Source organism: Salvelinus alpinus, chromosome 8 (genome assembly GCF_045679555.1).
Source record: "Salvelinus alpinus chromosome 8, SLU_Salpinus.1, whole genome shotgun sequence".
Lineage (NCBI taxonomy): Eukaryota > Metazoa > Chordata > Actinopteri > Salmoniformes > Salmonidae > Salvelinus > Salvelinus alpinus.
In genome coordinates this window covers 77,282,276-77,298,640 of record NC_092093.1, presented here as the reverse complement: position 1 = coordinate 77,298,640, position 16,365 = coordinate 77,282,276, and the positions used below count along the sequence as shown (strand labels likewise).

Sequence of the window (16,365 nt, the reverse complement as noted above, 5' to 3'; positions counted from 1 at the left end):
GGCACTGTGTTTGAAGGTAGGCCTTGAAATACATCCACAGGTACACCTCCAATTGATTCAAATGTTGTCAGTTAGCTTATCAGAAGCTTCTAAAATCATGACATCATTTTCTGGAATTTTCCAAGCTGTTTAAAGGCACAGTCAACTTAGTGTATGTTAACTTCTGACCCACTGGAATTGTGATACAGTGAATTATAAGTGAAATAATCTGTCTGTAAACAATTGTTGGAAAAATTACTTGTGTCATGCACAAAGTAGATGTCCTAACCGACTTCCCAAAACTATAGTTTGTTAACAAGACATTTGTGGAGTGGTTAAATGACTCCAACCTAAGTGTATGTAAACTTCCGACTTCAACTGTATACTGTATGTGGGTATGTGGATGTATATATATAAATATATTTACCCCAAAAATATATGGGGGATTGGAAATGATGCAGACAATTACATTGATGGAAGCTACAATATATCTGCAATATTAAAGCTGATCTACCCCCTACAAAAAAAAAGTACTAGGTAAAGGGCCTGAATACTTAAATGTGATATTTCAGTTCTGTTTTTAAATAAATTTGCTCAAATGTTTTAAAAAAACAAAGTTTTTTGCTTTGTCATTAGCGGGTGTTGTGTGTAGATTAATTAAGAAAAACATCTATTTAATACATTTTAGAATAAGGCTGTAATGTGACAACATGGGAAAAAGTCAAGGGGAATACTTTCCACATGCACTGTACATGCAAAAACACATATTAATTATTTTATTTGTATTTTTATCTACCTGCAGTAGATTGTGTTATCATAAATAAAAACGTTTAGTTGATGTGACTTCTCATTGTCCCCCACGATGAAATCGGGGAGGGAACTGTGGATCTGTAACACATCAGACAGCACTGGCCCGATTTGGACAAAACTTGGGTGGATGACGTGTCTTGCCACAGAGATACTGCATTTAGAAAGTTACACCGATTGGCCTAAACCGGGAGCTATAGTAATTAACTGAAATGTGTTAGTCACACACAATCTCAATTTGCTCAAGGGGGGGCACTGCATCATTTGTGTGGGATGACATGTTTGCTGTCGGCTTATTTAGTTTTGAGTCAGGACAACTTAAACATTTTAAGAAATAATGACTTTTCATTGACTTTGAGTTCAACTTACTTGAAGTATTTGAGTAAAAATGTCTTGGGGTTTACAGTGTAGGTGGAGCTGCTTCTTCTTCTGACTAATGACATCATTACATTACAGCAGCATGCTCAGTTGGGGTCTTACGGGACATCAGGCAGTTAATCACTATTCTGTACTGTATATTTATGATGCGGCTTAGTAGAAATATATTATGATTAGATGATGTACTGTGTAGTCAGTGTACAGAAACAGAATACTGTTGAGGGTTGATTTTGTCTAACAAGGTGGATGTTACAGTAAGTAAAGCAGAAACTTGAGATAAGATGGAGAATAATCTTACCTTGCTGAGCACTGCTGTAACAAATGACTCCTAACAACGTTGAAATCAGAAGTAGTTTCAGGTCCATCTGAAAAAATGTAAAATGTGAGGATACAGTAAAGGTGGAGGTGAATACTGTGTTTTTGTTTACATTTCTTGTACCATAGAAGACAGACGTTGTGAATGTATTTACATTTGTAGTACCATAGAATGCATGAGGCTTGGTGATCTAATGCATACATTCTTCCTTCCCTTGACTAAAAGGACCAGTTAACTGATATAGCCTTAGGGCCCGGAGTTCTTCCTGGTCAGGTGGTCACATGGTCTGGACGCCTATATATTATAGATATAATCAGTAACTGTATTAACTCATGACATGGGCCATTACTCTACTTATGCTCCCATGTAAGCTGTGGTTCTCTAATGGTCCGTTTAACCAGAGAAGTCAGAGTGTATTTAGTCTCCCTGTCGTTGAGGGTTGAGCTGGGGACTGAGTGTAAAACGGGGAATGATTCATTGACCTGAGTCATCAAAGGGGGTGGGTGTGGGTGTGTGTGCCGAATAGGGATCGATATACATTGCAGGAAGACTTTTGACCCTATGGAGCCTAGCTGGGCTATTTACAGGAGGGAGGGAGGGAGGGATAGAGGGCAATGGAGAGGGAGGGGAGACTGCAGGTTAGTGAAGGAAGAAGAATGACATGTGAGAGGAGGTTGTTTTATTGAATTAGCTCCTGACTGTTATCCTGTGACACACTGAGAATAGCAGACCTCTGCCTCCCTGCCATCAGATAGTTTATTACCTCCCATTATAACCAGGCTTTTTACAGATAGCCTAGAAAGAAATCAGCCTCAATGTTTAGAGGTACAGCTTAAACAGAAGACATGGGTGAGGGGACAATGCTACTACGTTGATGGAGAAGAGATAAGCACAGCATCCATGACACAATCCCTTAAGGTGGAGAAGGGGGTTGAGAGTGCACCAATGTGGAGAATTCACTAGAAACTTCCTGTCTCAGTACAACAGACCAACCCTAGCGAGTTTAGTAGGGATGCAGACTACAGCTGGTAGCCTACAGGACAATCCTCTGCATTGTCTCTCTACCGAGGCCATCCATCCAACACAGAACTGCTAATCACCAGCATGCTGTCCTAACATCAATGCACATGGTTAACATTAAGGATAGAAGGGCTAGTGATGAGGAAGCTCAAGAGGAATTCTCCCCCATTTTACAGTGGTGGGAAGCTGTCATAGGACCAAAATATATACCCCTGGCCTGTCAATGACAGCTAACCCTACACAGTTACTGCACTGAGGGTGCTGTGCTCGTCTGTATGTTGTCGGTTGTATGTGTATGTTTTGTAAAAAAAAGTATATAAGAAAAAGAATGCTTGTGCATTCTCAGCACAGTACGTGGTGAGAAATAAGTTCTGGCAGTCAGTACTGTATGGTGTTGAGTGAAGCATTCCTGTGTGTGTGTGTGTCCCATCATGTTCTATATAGAGCCTAGCAGGTGTGGAGGATGAATCAGAATTAGTTGGGTAACATAGATAAATAAGATGTTTTATTTACATAATATGTGTCACGTTCCTGACCTGTTTTCTCTTGTTTTGTATGTCTTTATTGGTCAGGGCGTGAGTGTTGGGTGGGTAGTCTATGTTTTGTATTTCTATGTTGGGTTTTGTGTTCGGCCTGGTATGATTCTCAATTAGAGACAGGTGTGTATCGTTTGTCTCTGATTGAGAGTCATACTAAGGCAGCCAGGGTTTCACTGGGGTTTTGTGGGTGTTTGTTCCTGTGTCAGTGTTTGGGCCACACAGGACGGTTGAAGGTTAGTCACGTTTGTTGTTTTGTAGTGTCTTGTTTGCTGTTTTCATTAAAAGTATGATTAATCACCAATCCGCATCTTGGTCCGATCCATGCTCCTCCTCGTCTGAGGAGGAGAACAACAATGACTGCCTTTACAATATGCTTATGTGAGATACTTGTCATTAGAATGTCTCCCTTTGGACTAGACTGTTTGCAGTTGCACTTTTCCCTTCTCAGCTAGGGAAAAGTCACTTGGGGCCCAGAGAGGGGAGAGGTCAGAATGGAACATTGTCTTCATATGTGAATGTATCTGTTAAACCATGTGAAGGGATGGCGTGATTAAGGGGGAACCAGTTAGTTGTCTCCACAATGTCTGTACGCCAGTCACTCCCTTCTTTTCCCATTGGGGGGAGGAGTATGGCAGTGTCTGGAACCATTGTATGTCCCCTCTGATGTTGCACATATCTTGAGATAGTATATGACCTAGAGGCTCACTCCCCTCAGTGAGCTTGTCCAGGAGTGGGGTGGACTTGAGATGAAAGTATCTAGAGTTGACAATTGATATATGCCATTGGATGAGTTGGTGTTTTTGTACTATGAAGTACCAGGAACGAGATTAGAACCTCGTCTTAGAGACCAAACTGAACAATAATTTATTGCTAATGCTATCTGGCTATGAGATACTCCTTTCTCAAGTAAAAGGCCCTTTGTGAAGTTTTCCTAAGATCTGTGGTTCGTCATGTAAGTTGAGAGGGGTGTATCTTGGCTATAAAAGATCTTGGTATTCTTTTGTAGGCACTCTCAGAATTCATTATAGACACTGAATTGATCTGAGAGTCAAAGGGCGATTTTAAAGCTCACATATTATTTAAGATGAAATTTAAGTATAACTGACTGGTGTGTGGTTTGTAACTCTCCTCATTTGGTAATACAGGAAATTGCCACGACACAGGACAGACAGCCTGTCTTCAACTCCCAGATTAGATCAGATGGACTAGCGCCTCTGACTGACTGACTATAATTCAGTTATTGATGAGTTGTTGACAAAACAAATTGTAAGGGGTGCGTACTGGCGGCAGAGAAGTCAGACGCAGGAGAGCAAAAACTGTGTTTCCAAAGGCGCAGTTTAATAATAAAAAACCATCGGAAACCAGAACAATCAATGAATGGGAACAAAACCCGACGCACACCAGACATAACGTGCACAAGCACTTACAATTAATCATTCCGGACAAGGACATGGGGAGAACAGAGGGTTAAATACACAACATGTAATGAATGGAATTGGAACCAGGTGTGTAGGAAGACAAGACAAAACAAATGGAAAATTAAAGGTGGATCGGCGATGGCTAGAAGACCGGTGACATTGACCGTAGAACGTCGCCCGAACAAGAAGAGGGACCAACTTCGGAGGAAGTCGTGACAAAAATATTTTAGAGAAAGAGATTAAGGCAGCCTTTTGCTTTAGATAAAAGCTTCTGCAAAGTAGTTCAACTTCACTAAACAAAGATTTGTACAAACGGCCCTGCAAACCCTTTGTCCCAGATAGAATAAACATCTGTGACCTCTGGACAGAACCAAAACCACAGCCTCTGTTGGTCCAGCACAGAGTTCCAGGGAACCATTATGTGTTAAACTATGCTTGTAAAATGCCAGCGAGGGGTCAAGTTAGAAAAACAAAAGGGCTGCTTCTATTCTATGAAGCTTAGCAGCTGGTGACAGGAATGCTCTTCAAGACCTCCACTGTCAGAGGGAAAGGGACAGAACGATATGTAGACCAACACACTGGTACTGTACTAACCCCTATCGAAGACACATTATTGCTTTTAAGGAGTTGCATCTTAAACTACATTAGTAACTTAACTTAAGAATCAGTTTCTTATACCGTAAAACGTATAAAGGTTAAGAACTTTCGTGAAAGAGCACAGTTTGAATGATATGGCAAATAGAAATCAAACCAGATGGACATCAGAAATAGATGGTAGAGGTTGAGGGTAGAAGAAGGACAGGAGTAAAAACAAACACAATAGAACTACTGTAAAATAGACTGTGTCCATAAAATGTATATAGTATGTATAAGCTGGAAATACAGGCCTAAGCATTGTTGTTCACTAGTTTGCTCCAATTGGGGGAGGGATGGTTGGGTTGGAGGGTAATATATATATTTTTTAAGATATGTAAGTTCTGTAGGTGTATATGTACGTTTTTAATGTGTAAATGTATATATTTATATGTGTATATATATACACTACTGTTCAAGATTCTGAGGTCACTTAGAAATGCCCTTGTTTGGGCCTCCCGGGTGGCGCAGTGGTCTAGAGCACTGCATCGCAGTGCTATGCTGCGCCACCAGAGTCTGGGTTCGCGCCCAGGCTCTGTCGCAGCCGGCCGCGACCGGGAGGTCCGTGGGGCGACGCACAATTGGCTTAGCGTCGTCCGGGTTAGGGAGGGTTTGGCCGGTAGGGATATCCTTGTCTCATCGCGCTCCAGCGACTCCTGTGGCGGGCCGGGTGCAGTGCGCGCTAACCGAGGGGGGCGGGTGCACGGTGTTTCCTCCGACACATTGGTGCGGCTGGCTTCCGGGTTGGAGGCGCGCTGTGTTAAGAAGCAGTGCGGCTTGGTTGGGTTGTGCTTCGGAGGACGCATGACTTTCGACCTTCGTCGATGAGACAAGATAGTAATTACTAGCGATTGGATACCACGAAAATTGGGGAGAAAAGGGGAGAAAATTTTTAAAAAATAAGAAAAAAATAAATAAAATAAAAAATAAAAAAAGCCCTTGTTTTTTAAAGAAAAACACATTTTTTGTCCATTAAAATGACATCAAATTGATCTAAAATACAGTGTAGACATTGTTAATGTTGTAAATGACTATTGTAGCTGGAAACTGCAGATTTTTTATGGAATATCTACATAGGCGTACAGAGGCCAATAATCAGCAACAATCACTCCTGTGCTCCAATGGCACGTTGTGTTAGCTAATCCAAGTTGATCATTTTAAAAGGCTAATTGATCATTAGAAAATAACTTTGGCAAATATGTTAGGGCAGCTGAAAACTGTTTAAAGAAGCAATACAACTGGCCTTCTTTAGACTAGTTGAGTATCTGGATATCATAAGGTGAATGCACCAATGCACCAATTTGTAAGTCGCTCTGGATAAGAGCGTCTGCTAAATGACTTAAATGTAAATGTAAATGTAATGTAAATGTATCTGGAGCATCAGTATTTGTGGGTTCGATTACAGGCTCAAAATGGCCAGAAACAAAGAACTTTCTTCTGAAACTGGTCAGTCTATTATTTTTCTGAGAAATGAAGGCTATTCCATGCGAGAAATTGCCAAGAAATTGAAGATATCGTACAACGCTGTGTACTACTCCCTTCACAGAACCGAGCAAACTGTCTCTAACCAGAATAGAAAGAGGAGTGGGAGGCCCCGGTGCAAAACTAAGCAAGAGGACAAGTACATTATTGTGTCTAGTTTGAGAAACAGACGCCTCACAAGTCCTCATGTCCCCTAAATAGTTCAACATTCACAAGGCCGCAGGGCCAGACGGATTACCAGGACGTGTAGTGCGAGCATGCGCTGACCAACTGGCAAGTGTCTTCACTGATATTTTCAACCTCTCCCTGTCCGAGTCTGTAATACCAACATGTTTTAAGCAGACCACCATAGTTCCTGTGCCCAAGAACACCAAGGTAACCTGCCTAAATGACTACCGACCGGTAGCACTCACGTCTGTAGCCATGAAGTGCTTTGAAAGGCTGGTCATGGCTCACATCAACACCATTATCCCAGAAACCCTAGACCCACTCCAATTTGACTACAGCCCCAACAGATCCACAGATGATGTAATCTCTATTGCACTCCACACCGACCTTTCCCACCTGGACAAAAGGAACACCTATGTGAAAATGCTATTCATTGACTACAGCTCAGAGTTCAACACCATAGTGCCTTCAAAGCTCATCAATATGCTAAGAAACCTGGGACTAAACACCTCCCTCTGCAACTGGATCGTGGACTTCCTGACGGGCCGCCCCCAGGTGGTAAGGGTAGGTAACAACACATCCGCCACGCTGATCCACATTCTCATCGACGGGGCTGCAGTGGAGCAGGTTGAGAGCTTCAAGTTCCTTGGTGTCCACATCACCAACAAACTAACATGGTCCAAGCACCCCAAGACAGTCGTGAAGAGGGCACGACAAAACCTATTCCCCCTCAGGGGACTGAATAGATTTGGCATGGGTCCTCAGATCCTCTAAAGGTTCTACAGCTGCACCATCGAGAGCATCCTGCCTGGTTGCATCACTGCCTGGTACGGCAACTGCTCAGCCTCCGACCTCAAGGTACTACAGATGGTAGTGCGAACGGCCCAGTACATCACTGAGGCCAAGCTACCTGCCATCCAGGACCTCTATACCAGGCGGTGTCAGAGGAAGGCCCTAAAAATTGTCAAAGACTCCAGCCACCCAAGTCATAGACTATTCTCTCTGCTACCGCACGGCAAGCGGTACCAGAGCGCCAAGTCTAGAGGCTTCTAAACAGTTTCTACTCCCTATAAGACTCCTGAACACCTAATCAAATGGCTACCAAGACTAAAATTTGATTTGAGAGGGAGGGAGAGAGGCTGTGTTGTTCTTTGGGACACACCTAGCCCTGATGTTATCTTTAGGTCATGACGCCAACACATCTCATCAAGACGTTTACTCCCCCCCCCCCCCCCCCACACACACAAACCTCTCCCTCAAGGATCAATACCACTACACATTAGATAATGTGATGATGACCATAAACAGAAGCAGCTGCATGTCTTTAGTCCATAGCATCCTTATTGTCAATTTGACACAGACCAACTTGTATAAGATTCCAAGAAGCTGATTACTTCATCCCTCAACCGTGACCAATTATCGTGTATATAATCTATTATAGACCTGTGGCCCTAGAGTTGAGCCCACTGTAGGGTCTCAAGTAAGGTAACCCAGGCAACACATCTACAAAAACATCCAACATCAACATTACAGGAAACATGACAATTACATGTTTGTTGTTGAATAGGAAAAACAACGCAAAATCGTCAAATAAAATGAAGTTCGGAACACTATTTAAAAACAATATCTTGTCCCAAACAATATTTATCTGTACTAGCGATTATGAAAATTCAACCTTTACATCAACGCTCAAAAAGAAGACAGATTGAGATCCATCTGGAACAAATATTCCCTCTCCTCTCCACTCAAAATATTTATTCTGGTCCAAGTTCGAAGACTGCCAAGATCCTACTGTCTCCTCCTGTGAAAAACTAGAAATCTGGATAAGGGACAGTTATACATTTACTGGGGTGGAGGTGTCCAAAATAAGGGAGGGTTGCCTAACTTTTTTTTGCTTTGAGGAGGGTTGTGTGTTTTTTTTATTGGGCACAGTGTTTTTCCCTGGTTTACATTTGCTCTTTTGCATGTTTTACTATACATTCTCTTCCATCCTAACCAAATTCCCTCATCTGTTTGAATGCACTTCCCCCTATATCAAGGTGTTTAGGTACTTCCCTGGTGCACTACACTTTTCCGCATGCTAACTTTTGGTCCAACGCTCTAACCGCTAGGCAATCTGCCGCCCTAACACAATAGTGGTAGGTAGATCATTTGTTCAGATCCGCAATAGGCTAACTAGCAATCATACCACACATAAAATAGCGTTGGAACCGCTTTAATGCGCAAATATTGATATAATAACCATCATATCGAAGTAAACTTGGAGTCACACGATGATATGTTGTGTTATGATGAACTTCACAGGGTGGTGAAAGTGCATGGTGATGACGTTCCTTTCAATAAATATCGAGGGTCTTATTCTGGTGACATGAGGATCGATGCCTGACTGCCATTTGACAAGTAAAAATAATCTCGCACTTTTGTCCATAATAATCTCATGTAGGCGTTTACCCTTACTGTATCTGTGAGCTGTTGGCTGTTGGCTAGAGGGCACGTGCCAATACCAGAGTGGGCACATTCGCTATACCGACGCAACATTTTTAATGACAAAACAATTAGTAGGCCTAGACTTGAAAATGCGATGGAAACCTGTAATGGTCCTATGTGTGGCTGGTGTAGGGAGTCAGGCGCAGGACAGCAGATATGAGTAATCAAAGTACTTTACTCAAAAAATACAAATATACAAGGCAACAATGATAGCCCACAAACACGGACCGAATTACAATGAAAAATCACTCACAAAACAAACATGGGGAACAGAGGGTTAAATAATAAACAAGTAATTAGGTAAGTGAAGCCAGGTGTGTAAGACACAGACAAAACAAATGGAAAATGAAAAGTGGATCGGCAGTGGCTAGAAGGCCGGTGACGTCGACTGCCGAACGCCGCCCGAACAAGGAGAGGGACCAACTTCGGTGGAAGTCGTGACAAAACCAATTGAATTGAGTTATTTTTGTATTTTTATGTGCGCTATTTATTTATGCACAGACTTCTATCCGCAACAAGTCAATTAGATGGAAACACAACTCTGATGAGAAAGTGCACTTATTGTTTTTATGCAGATTTTAGAATATTAACATGAAAATCTATCGCCAATAGCTAAAGACACCCTAAAGACTCTGGCAGGTGTGCTAGTCCAGTGTCACTTTGATTATGCGGCTCATCAGCAGACCCAAACGTCTAAAGAGTAAGCTACAGACCAGCCAAAACAAGCTTGTGTCACGATCGTCGAAATAACATTCGGACCAAGGCCCAGCGTGATATGGGTTCCACATATTTATTGACGTGAAACGCATAAAACAATAAAACGCAAACGATACGTGAAGCTATGGAGTGCTCACAGGCAACTACACATAAACAAGATCCCACAAAACACAGTGGGGAAATGGCTGCCTAAATATGATCCCCAATCAGAGACAACGCTAAACAGCTGCCTCTGATTGGGAACCATACCAGGCCAACATAAAAATAAAACAACCTAGACTACCCACCCTATTCACACCCCGACCTAACCAAAATAGAGAATAAAAAGGCTCTCTATGTTCAGGGCGTGACAGCTTGTAAGAATTGTACGTAAACTTCCCTCTCATACTCATCTGGAGATTGAGCGTTTTAAGCAGCTAGGCTGGCTATCTGTGGAAAAAAAGGATAGCATTAATTCAACTTGGTTTGGTCCACAGAATTATCATGGACTCAGCCCCTAGGTACCTATCCAACTATTTTTAATTTGTTAAAGATGTCCACCAGCATAACACCAGAGCCAGAGCCTCTAATATTCTCTGTTTTAAATATAAGAATCTATCTGGTAAGAACACATTTTTATATCCCGGCGCTGTTGAGTGGAACAAACTACCACATCAACTCAAAGCCAAACATAACCACTTTTAAAAAGAATGTCAAAAGCTGGCTAATGTGTGAACAGTGGAACCTATTTTTGTCTATATCTCTGTATCTGTATGACTGTATATAAAAAATATAAAAAAATAGGGACCACAATGGAAATAAGTCCTCAGCTTTATTGTGCAATCCCGGTCACTTTTAAAAATCTTTGTGCTGTGTGAATATGTCTTTTTTTAAACTAATTTAATCAATTATTCAATCCAAACTGTGCAGTGAACATTTGATGAATGGAAAGAGACATCTGTTACAAAACACCAAAAAGTTTAATGACATTCAGGGATTGTCAAGCCAAGCCTTCGATACTGGGTAGGCCTACAAGGTAGGGAGGGATGTATTTTCTGTCTGTCGAGATTGACATAGTCTATTTATCGTGGTGTTGAAAACGCAAACCATGATATTGAAGCGCCCAAACTAGGGAAGCTTTGTTTATTGGATGCGGGGTGCATTGGCACATAAACCTGTTGTTGGAAAATTCATTACATATATTTTATATAATTATAAATATGACATCAAAATGTTAAATCTGATTTCCCCCTAGCTGATCATTGTCTGCAGCCAGCTCTGATCGTAGTGTAGGTCTAATGAAACCAATAGTGTGCAACTGCAGCCCTCGAGCATCCCATTGGTTCCTGCATGAACCCCCACCCCACCTCGAGCACACCATTGGTTTGTGCATGAACGACCCCGAGCATGTCATCTTCATGCTTGCACCCCTGCCTCCTGCCTATATACAGGAGTCCTAGCTTAACAATGGACCAACAGAAGTATAAAGAGGGGTTCCTGCAGATGCAGGAATGTCCATATGCAGGAACGCCCCGAATTGCACCCTTCTCAATGAAACAGGCAGGGAGAGTGAGCTCGTCCGTGATGGTCGGCAAACCCTCAACCTTATGGCCTGTGGCCTTGCGTGGCATCTACTGTGCCACAAAAGCATTCTGAAGTGGCAAAGTCAGTATCCACGTTTATAAACACAGGGTCGCTACAGTAATTGTTATTTGTGGTCGTAAACATTATTTTGAGTGAAAGATGCACTATGCAGAAATCGCTCCGCCATTTCTTATTTGCAAAAATTCTAGTTTTCCTAACTTCAGCGTGTGACAAAACAAGTAAGTATAGTGTACAGAAAAAAACGTACCATGTAAACCGCTGTGAGATATAATTTTCCATAACCAAAAATATTGTATTTCCAGTAAGTAAAAAGTAAAAGACGCCAAAAGAAACGTAAGAATTGGAAGCATAGAGATAGCTCTCATAGAACAGATATACCACTTCTTACACTTGCTTTCAAAGAGAATGACAGATCTATAACACACATTTCTATGTGAATTTTGTTGGGTCGCAAAATAAATGACACATTGCAGCTTTAATTGTGTGTGTGTGTGTGTGTGTGTGTTTTACAGTACAATGGGAGTGTTACATTGGGTGGGAAGTGGGGTAGAGGCCTTCACGGGTCCGAAATTGATCTGGGGCTTTCCCATCCGGAGCTAATATGTATAAATAAATGTTTTAAATATAGAGACCCGTTCCGAACGGATATACCTGTTCCGTATAGACCTGGCTGGACCAGGTCCGATCCGAGTGAGGGAAGCAGCAGAAAGGTATTTTTTTTTAGATAGACTACTTTATTAACCATAGCTGATAAAGCACGAAAGAGAAGAGGTAGAACGTGGCGACGCTCTAGCAGGGGCCGTGCTGTGTATGTAGGCTACTACTGTGACTATCATCCAATATGATTACGTAGTACCTGTCCTGACTGCATCAAACTGAGAGAAGCTAGCTAATTGAGGCTACTCCAGAATATTAAGTAGAAGCCTACCTGTTGGCTCTTGGTCGTTGTAGTCTATCCTCCTCCTTTAACTTTTAATTCCATCTTCCATTGATGAGATATCTCCTAACTTTTGCCACACATGGCGTCTCTATGACTGTAGCCTATTGCCGCTTTGATGACTTATGATTGGCTGACAACAAGCTACACCTGCAGCATCAATTATACCATTTCTCTCTCTCTCTCTCTCTCTCTCTCTCTCTCTCTCTCTCTCTCTCAATTCAATTCAATTCAATTCAATTGACTTTATTGACATGGCAAGTTATTATTACTTACATTGTCAAAGTATACATATCGAAAAATTTAAATAAAATATATATGTATATATATACACAAAATATATATATATTTATATATAAATAAATGGTGGGACTAACAGTAATAATAATAGTAGTAGTGGACATGGGATTACCATTAATAACAGCTACAACAACAATATTAATCAGAACAACAATACATTAAAGCAACAGTAGTAGACCAGTGTCAACATGACTGAGAAGACACATGACCTGGTACGAAAGACAAAACAAAACTAAGCTAAATGGGAAATATTATCAACATTACTTTGCATTTTTCACTGGCTGTCCCTCAGGCTGTGGCAGGAGGACACATATTTGGCTGCCAAAACTGCACATTTTGGCTTTTCACCCAACAAATATTTGAATTTTTCTTCATCTTTTATAGTTTCAAATTCTTTGTATTGAATTATAATTTTGAGAAAGAAATATGCTCTTAGGTCTGAGTATTTGTCACAGTGTAGTAGGAAATGCACTTCTGTCTCTACCTCTCCCCTGGAGCAGAGTGAGCACAGCCTGTCCTCCCTGGGCAGCCAGGTTTGTCTGTGACGACCGGTCTCTATAGCCAGACTGTGCTCACTGAGTCTGTACCTAGTCAATGTTTTCCTCAGTTTTCTATCAGTCACAGTGGTCAGATAGTCTGCCACCATGTACTGTCTGTTTAGAGCCAAATAGCATTGAAGTTTACTTTGATTTTTTGTGGTGTCTTTCCAATAGGTTATATATTTTTCTTTTTGTTTTGTGATGATTTGGTCTCTCTCTCTTTCTCTCTCTCTCTCTCTCTCTCTCTCTCTCTCTCTCTCTCTCTCTCTCTCTTTCTTTCTTTCTTTTTCTCTCTCTTTCTTTCTTTCTTTCTCTCTCTCTCTCTCTCTCTCTCTCTCTCTCTCTCTCTCTCTCTCTCTCTCTCTCTCTCTCTTTCTCTTTCTCTCTCTCTTTCTCTTTCTCTCTCTCAGCAATGGGCATTCTGAATATTTTCGGTGTTCCGGCTCATTTGGCTTCGTTCACGTAAAAGAGCTAGCTCATTGGGCTCCCAAACAGAGGATTCACCCTCTTTGGATAATTATTTTGTTTTGAGTTTAAAAAGCATCACGCAAAAAAATGAACGGCTCTTTCACCAATGCGATTCGGTTCTGACGTTCACCAAAAATATCCTTTCAAAAAGAGTCACCCATCACTACTCTCTCTCTACTGCAGCAGTCAATTTCGGATCTGAACGGGTCCTTCCGGACAAGTCAGTTAAAATGACATATACCCAATCATAGTAGATCCGACCCAGACCCTTGACAATATTTGTAATTCTGGATCTGGACCCGCTCGGGTCCCGGGGATTCGGGTACAGGTGGATCCATGAAGACCTCTAGAAGGGGGTGTTTTTTATGACACCTAGAGTTATACCAGTCCCCCCAGTAGAAGTCGAACTGTCATTAAGATATCCATCATCCAAGTCCTTCACTCATGTGGAAAATGCATAGACGTATTGTAGAGTAATCAAGAACTTATGAAAAACAGGATTCCTACAATTATATTTACCTTATCGGCGTGATTTATTTCCGAGGCAACATACATACAGTAAACGTATCCTCTTTAGAATCCCCGTCGTGATCCGCTACCCAGCGTAGACACCGCAACAATTGCTTTGTTGGCAACGGGAGCTACGTTCTCCTCCTGCGAAAAGTAATATAAAAGTGTTGGCGTATTTAATTAATATATATATTTAGTATATTCCCGTTGCCGCGTGAACTTATTTTTCTTTTCAAAATTAGATGAAGAGACAAGTCCGCAGTCCTCTCTGCTGAAGCTAAGCCCCGCCTCCACAGGAAATGCAGATACGCACATATTCTATTACAGTGAACATTATGATATGTACGATCATTTTTACATTTTTTTAATCTAGGCAAGTCAGTTAAGAACAAATTCTTATTTACAATGACGGCCTACCCGGGCCAAACCCTAACCCGGACGACGCTGGGCCAATTGTGCGCTTCCCTATTGGACTCCCAATCACGGCCGGTTGTGATACAGCCTGAAATCGAACCAGGGTCTGTAGTGACGACTCTAGTACGAGATGCAGTGCCTTAGACGGCTGCGCCACTCGGGAGCCAAGAGACCTGGTCACTTTAAAAAATATTTGTACTGTATGTATAGTTGTGCTGTGTGTACATATACCGGGTTACCTTTAGTCTGAAGGTAACCCGGGACTTACCGAAAAATGAATGGAAGTGTCACTCCCAGAGTGCTAAGAACCTTGGCGTGATCCTGGACAACACCCTGTCGTTCTCAACTAACATCAAGGCGGTGACCCGTTCCTGTAGGTTCATGCTCTACAACATTCGCAGAGTACGACCCTGCCTCACGCAGGAAGCGGCGCAGGTCCTAATCCAGGCACTTGTCATCTCCCGTCTGGATTACTGCAACTCGCTGTTGGCTGGGCTCCCTGCCTGTGCCATTAAACCCCTACAACTCATCCAGAACGCCGCAGCCCGTCTGGTGTTCAACTTTCCCAAGTTCTCTCACGTCACCCCGCTCCTCCGCTCTCTCCACTGGCTTCCAGTTGAAGCTCGCATCCGCTACAAGACCATGGTGCTTGCCTACGGAGCTGTGAGGGGAACGGCACCCCCGTACCTTCAGGCTCTGATCAGGCCCTACACCCAAACAAGGGCACTGCGTTCATCCACCTCTGGCCTGCTCGCCTCCCTACCTCTGAGGAAGTACAGTTCCCGCTCAGCCCAGTCAAAACTGTTCGCTGCTCTGGCACCCCAATGGTGGAACAAACTCCCTCACGACGCCAGGTCAGCGGAGTCAATCACCACCTTCCGGAGACACCTGAAACCCCACCTCTTTAAGGAATACCTAGGATAGGATAAAGTAATCCTTCTAACCCCCCCCCCCCTTAAAAGAGTTAGATGCACTATTGTAAAGTGGTTGTTCCACTGGATATCATAAGGTGAATGCACCAATTTGTAAGTCGCTCTGGATAAGAGCGTCTGCTAAATGACTTAAATGTAATGATGTAAATGAAGTGGATAGGACACGCAAAAGGTATACGAGTAATTCCACAGTAAAAAAAAAATAAATTCTAGAAGATTTTTTTTTTTTGAGTTTTAAATTTCTTATATCTCTCAGATATAGGACAGACACTTCAAAACATACTTACTTTTGATTTAATTTTAGACTATCTGTTTTTCCATGCATACATCTGTTATTCAATGCGTTTCTATTGGCTAATATCAGTAAGGCCAAATTCAATGTTTCATCAAATAGTTTTTTTATATATTTTTTTTTTATACCTACAGGGGTCCAAAATCAAATAGCTAAATGATCCTTGATATGACCATCTTAAAACAATTCCATATGTTAGCTTAGTAGAAACCCAGCCTCGGGCCCTTAGCCTCTAGGTGGATACAGTACGCATTTCTCTAGTAAAAAGACAGTTGCTGCTGACAACTGCCATTTTCGTCACTAACTGTAAGTTGCTCTAGATAAGAGCGTCTGTTAAATAACTAAAATGTAAAATGTAAATATACATGAGCTACATATAGTCCTAATAAGACAGAAAGACACTTTCTCCAGTAAGACAGTTTCAGCCACTTGTGAATTGAAGGAA

At 42.0% G+C, this 16,365-nt stretch overlaps 1 protein-coding gene across 4 annotated transcripts in view; it reads right to left on the bottom strand.

Annotated features, from left to right (window-relative positions):
• Positions 1–14,576, bottom strand: part of LOC139583734 (integrin beta-1-like) — an 81,363-nt gene extending 66,787 nt beyond the window's left edge. For 2 of the 4 annotated variants that reach the window (XM_071415140.1, XM_071415141.1), the window contains exons 1-2: positions 14,292–14,576; positions 1,463–1,529 (exon numbers count right to left, since the gene is read on the bottom strand). In XM_071415140.1, coding sequence (XP_071271241.1) covers positions 1,463–1,529; positions 14,292–14,327 — 103 coding nt within the window. In that variant the 5' untranslated portion in view covers positions 14,328–14,576. The remainder of the gene's footprint in view (positions 1–1,462; positions 1,530–14,291) is intronic. The other 2 variants (XR_011676595.1, XM_071415144.1) reach the window with 2 other exon arrangements.
• Positions 14,577–16,365: the final 1,789 nt, after the last annotated feature.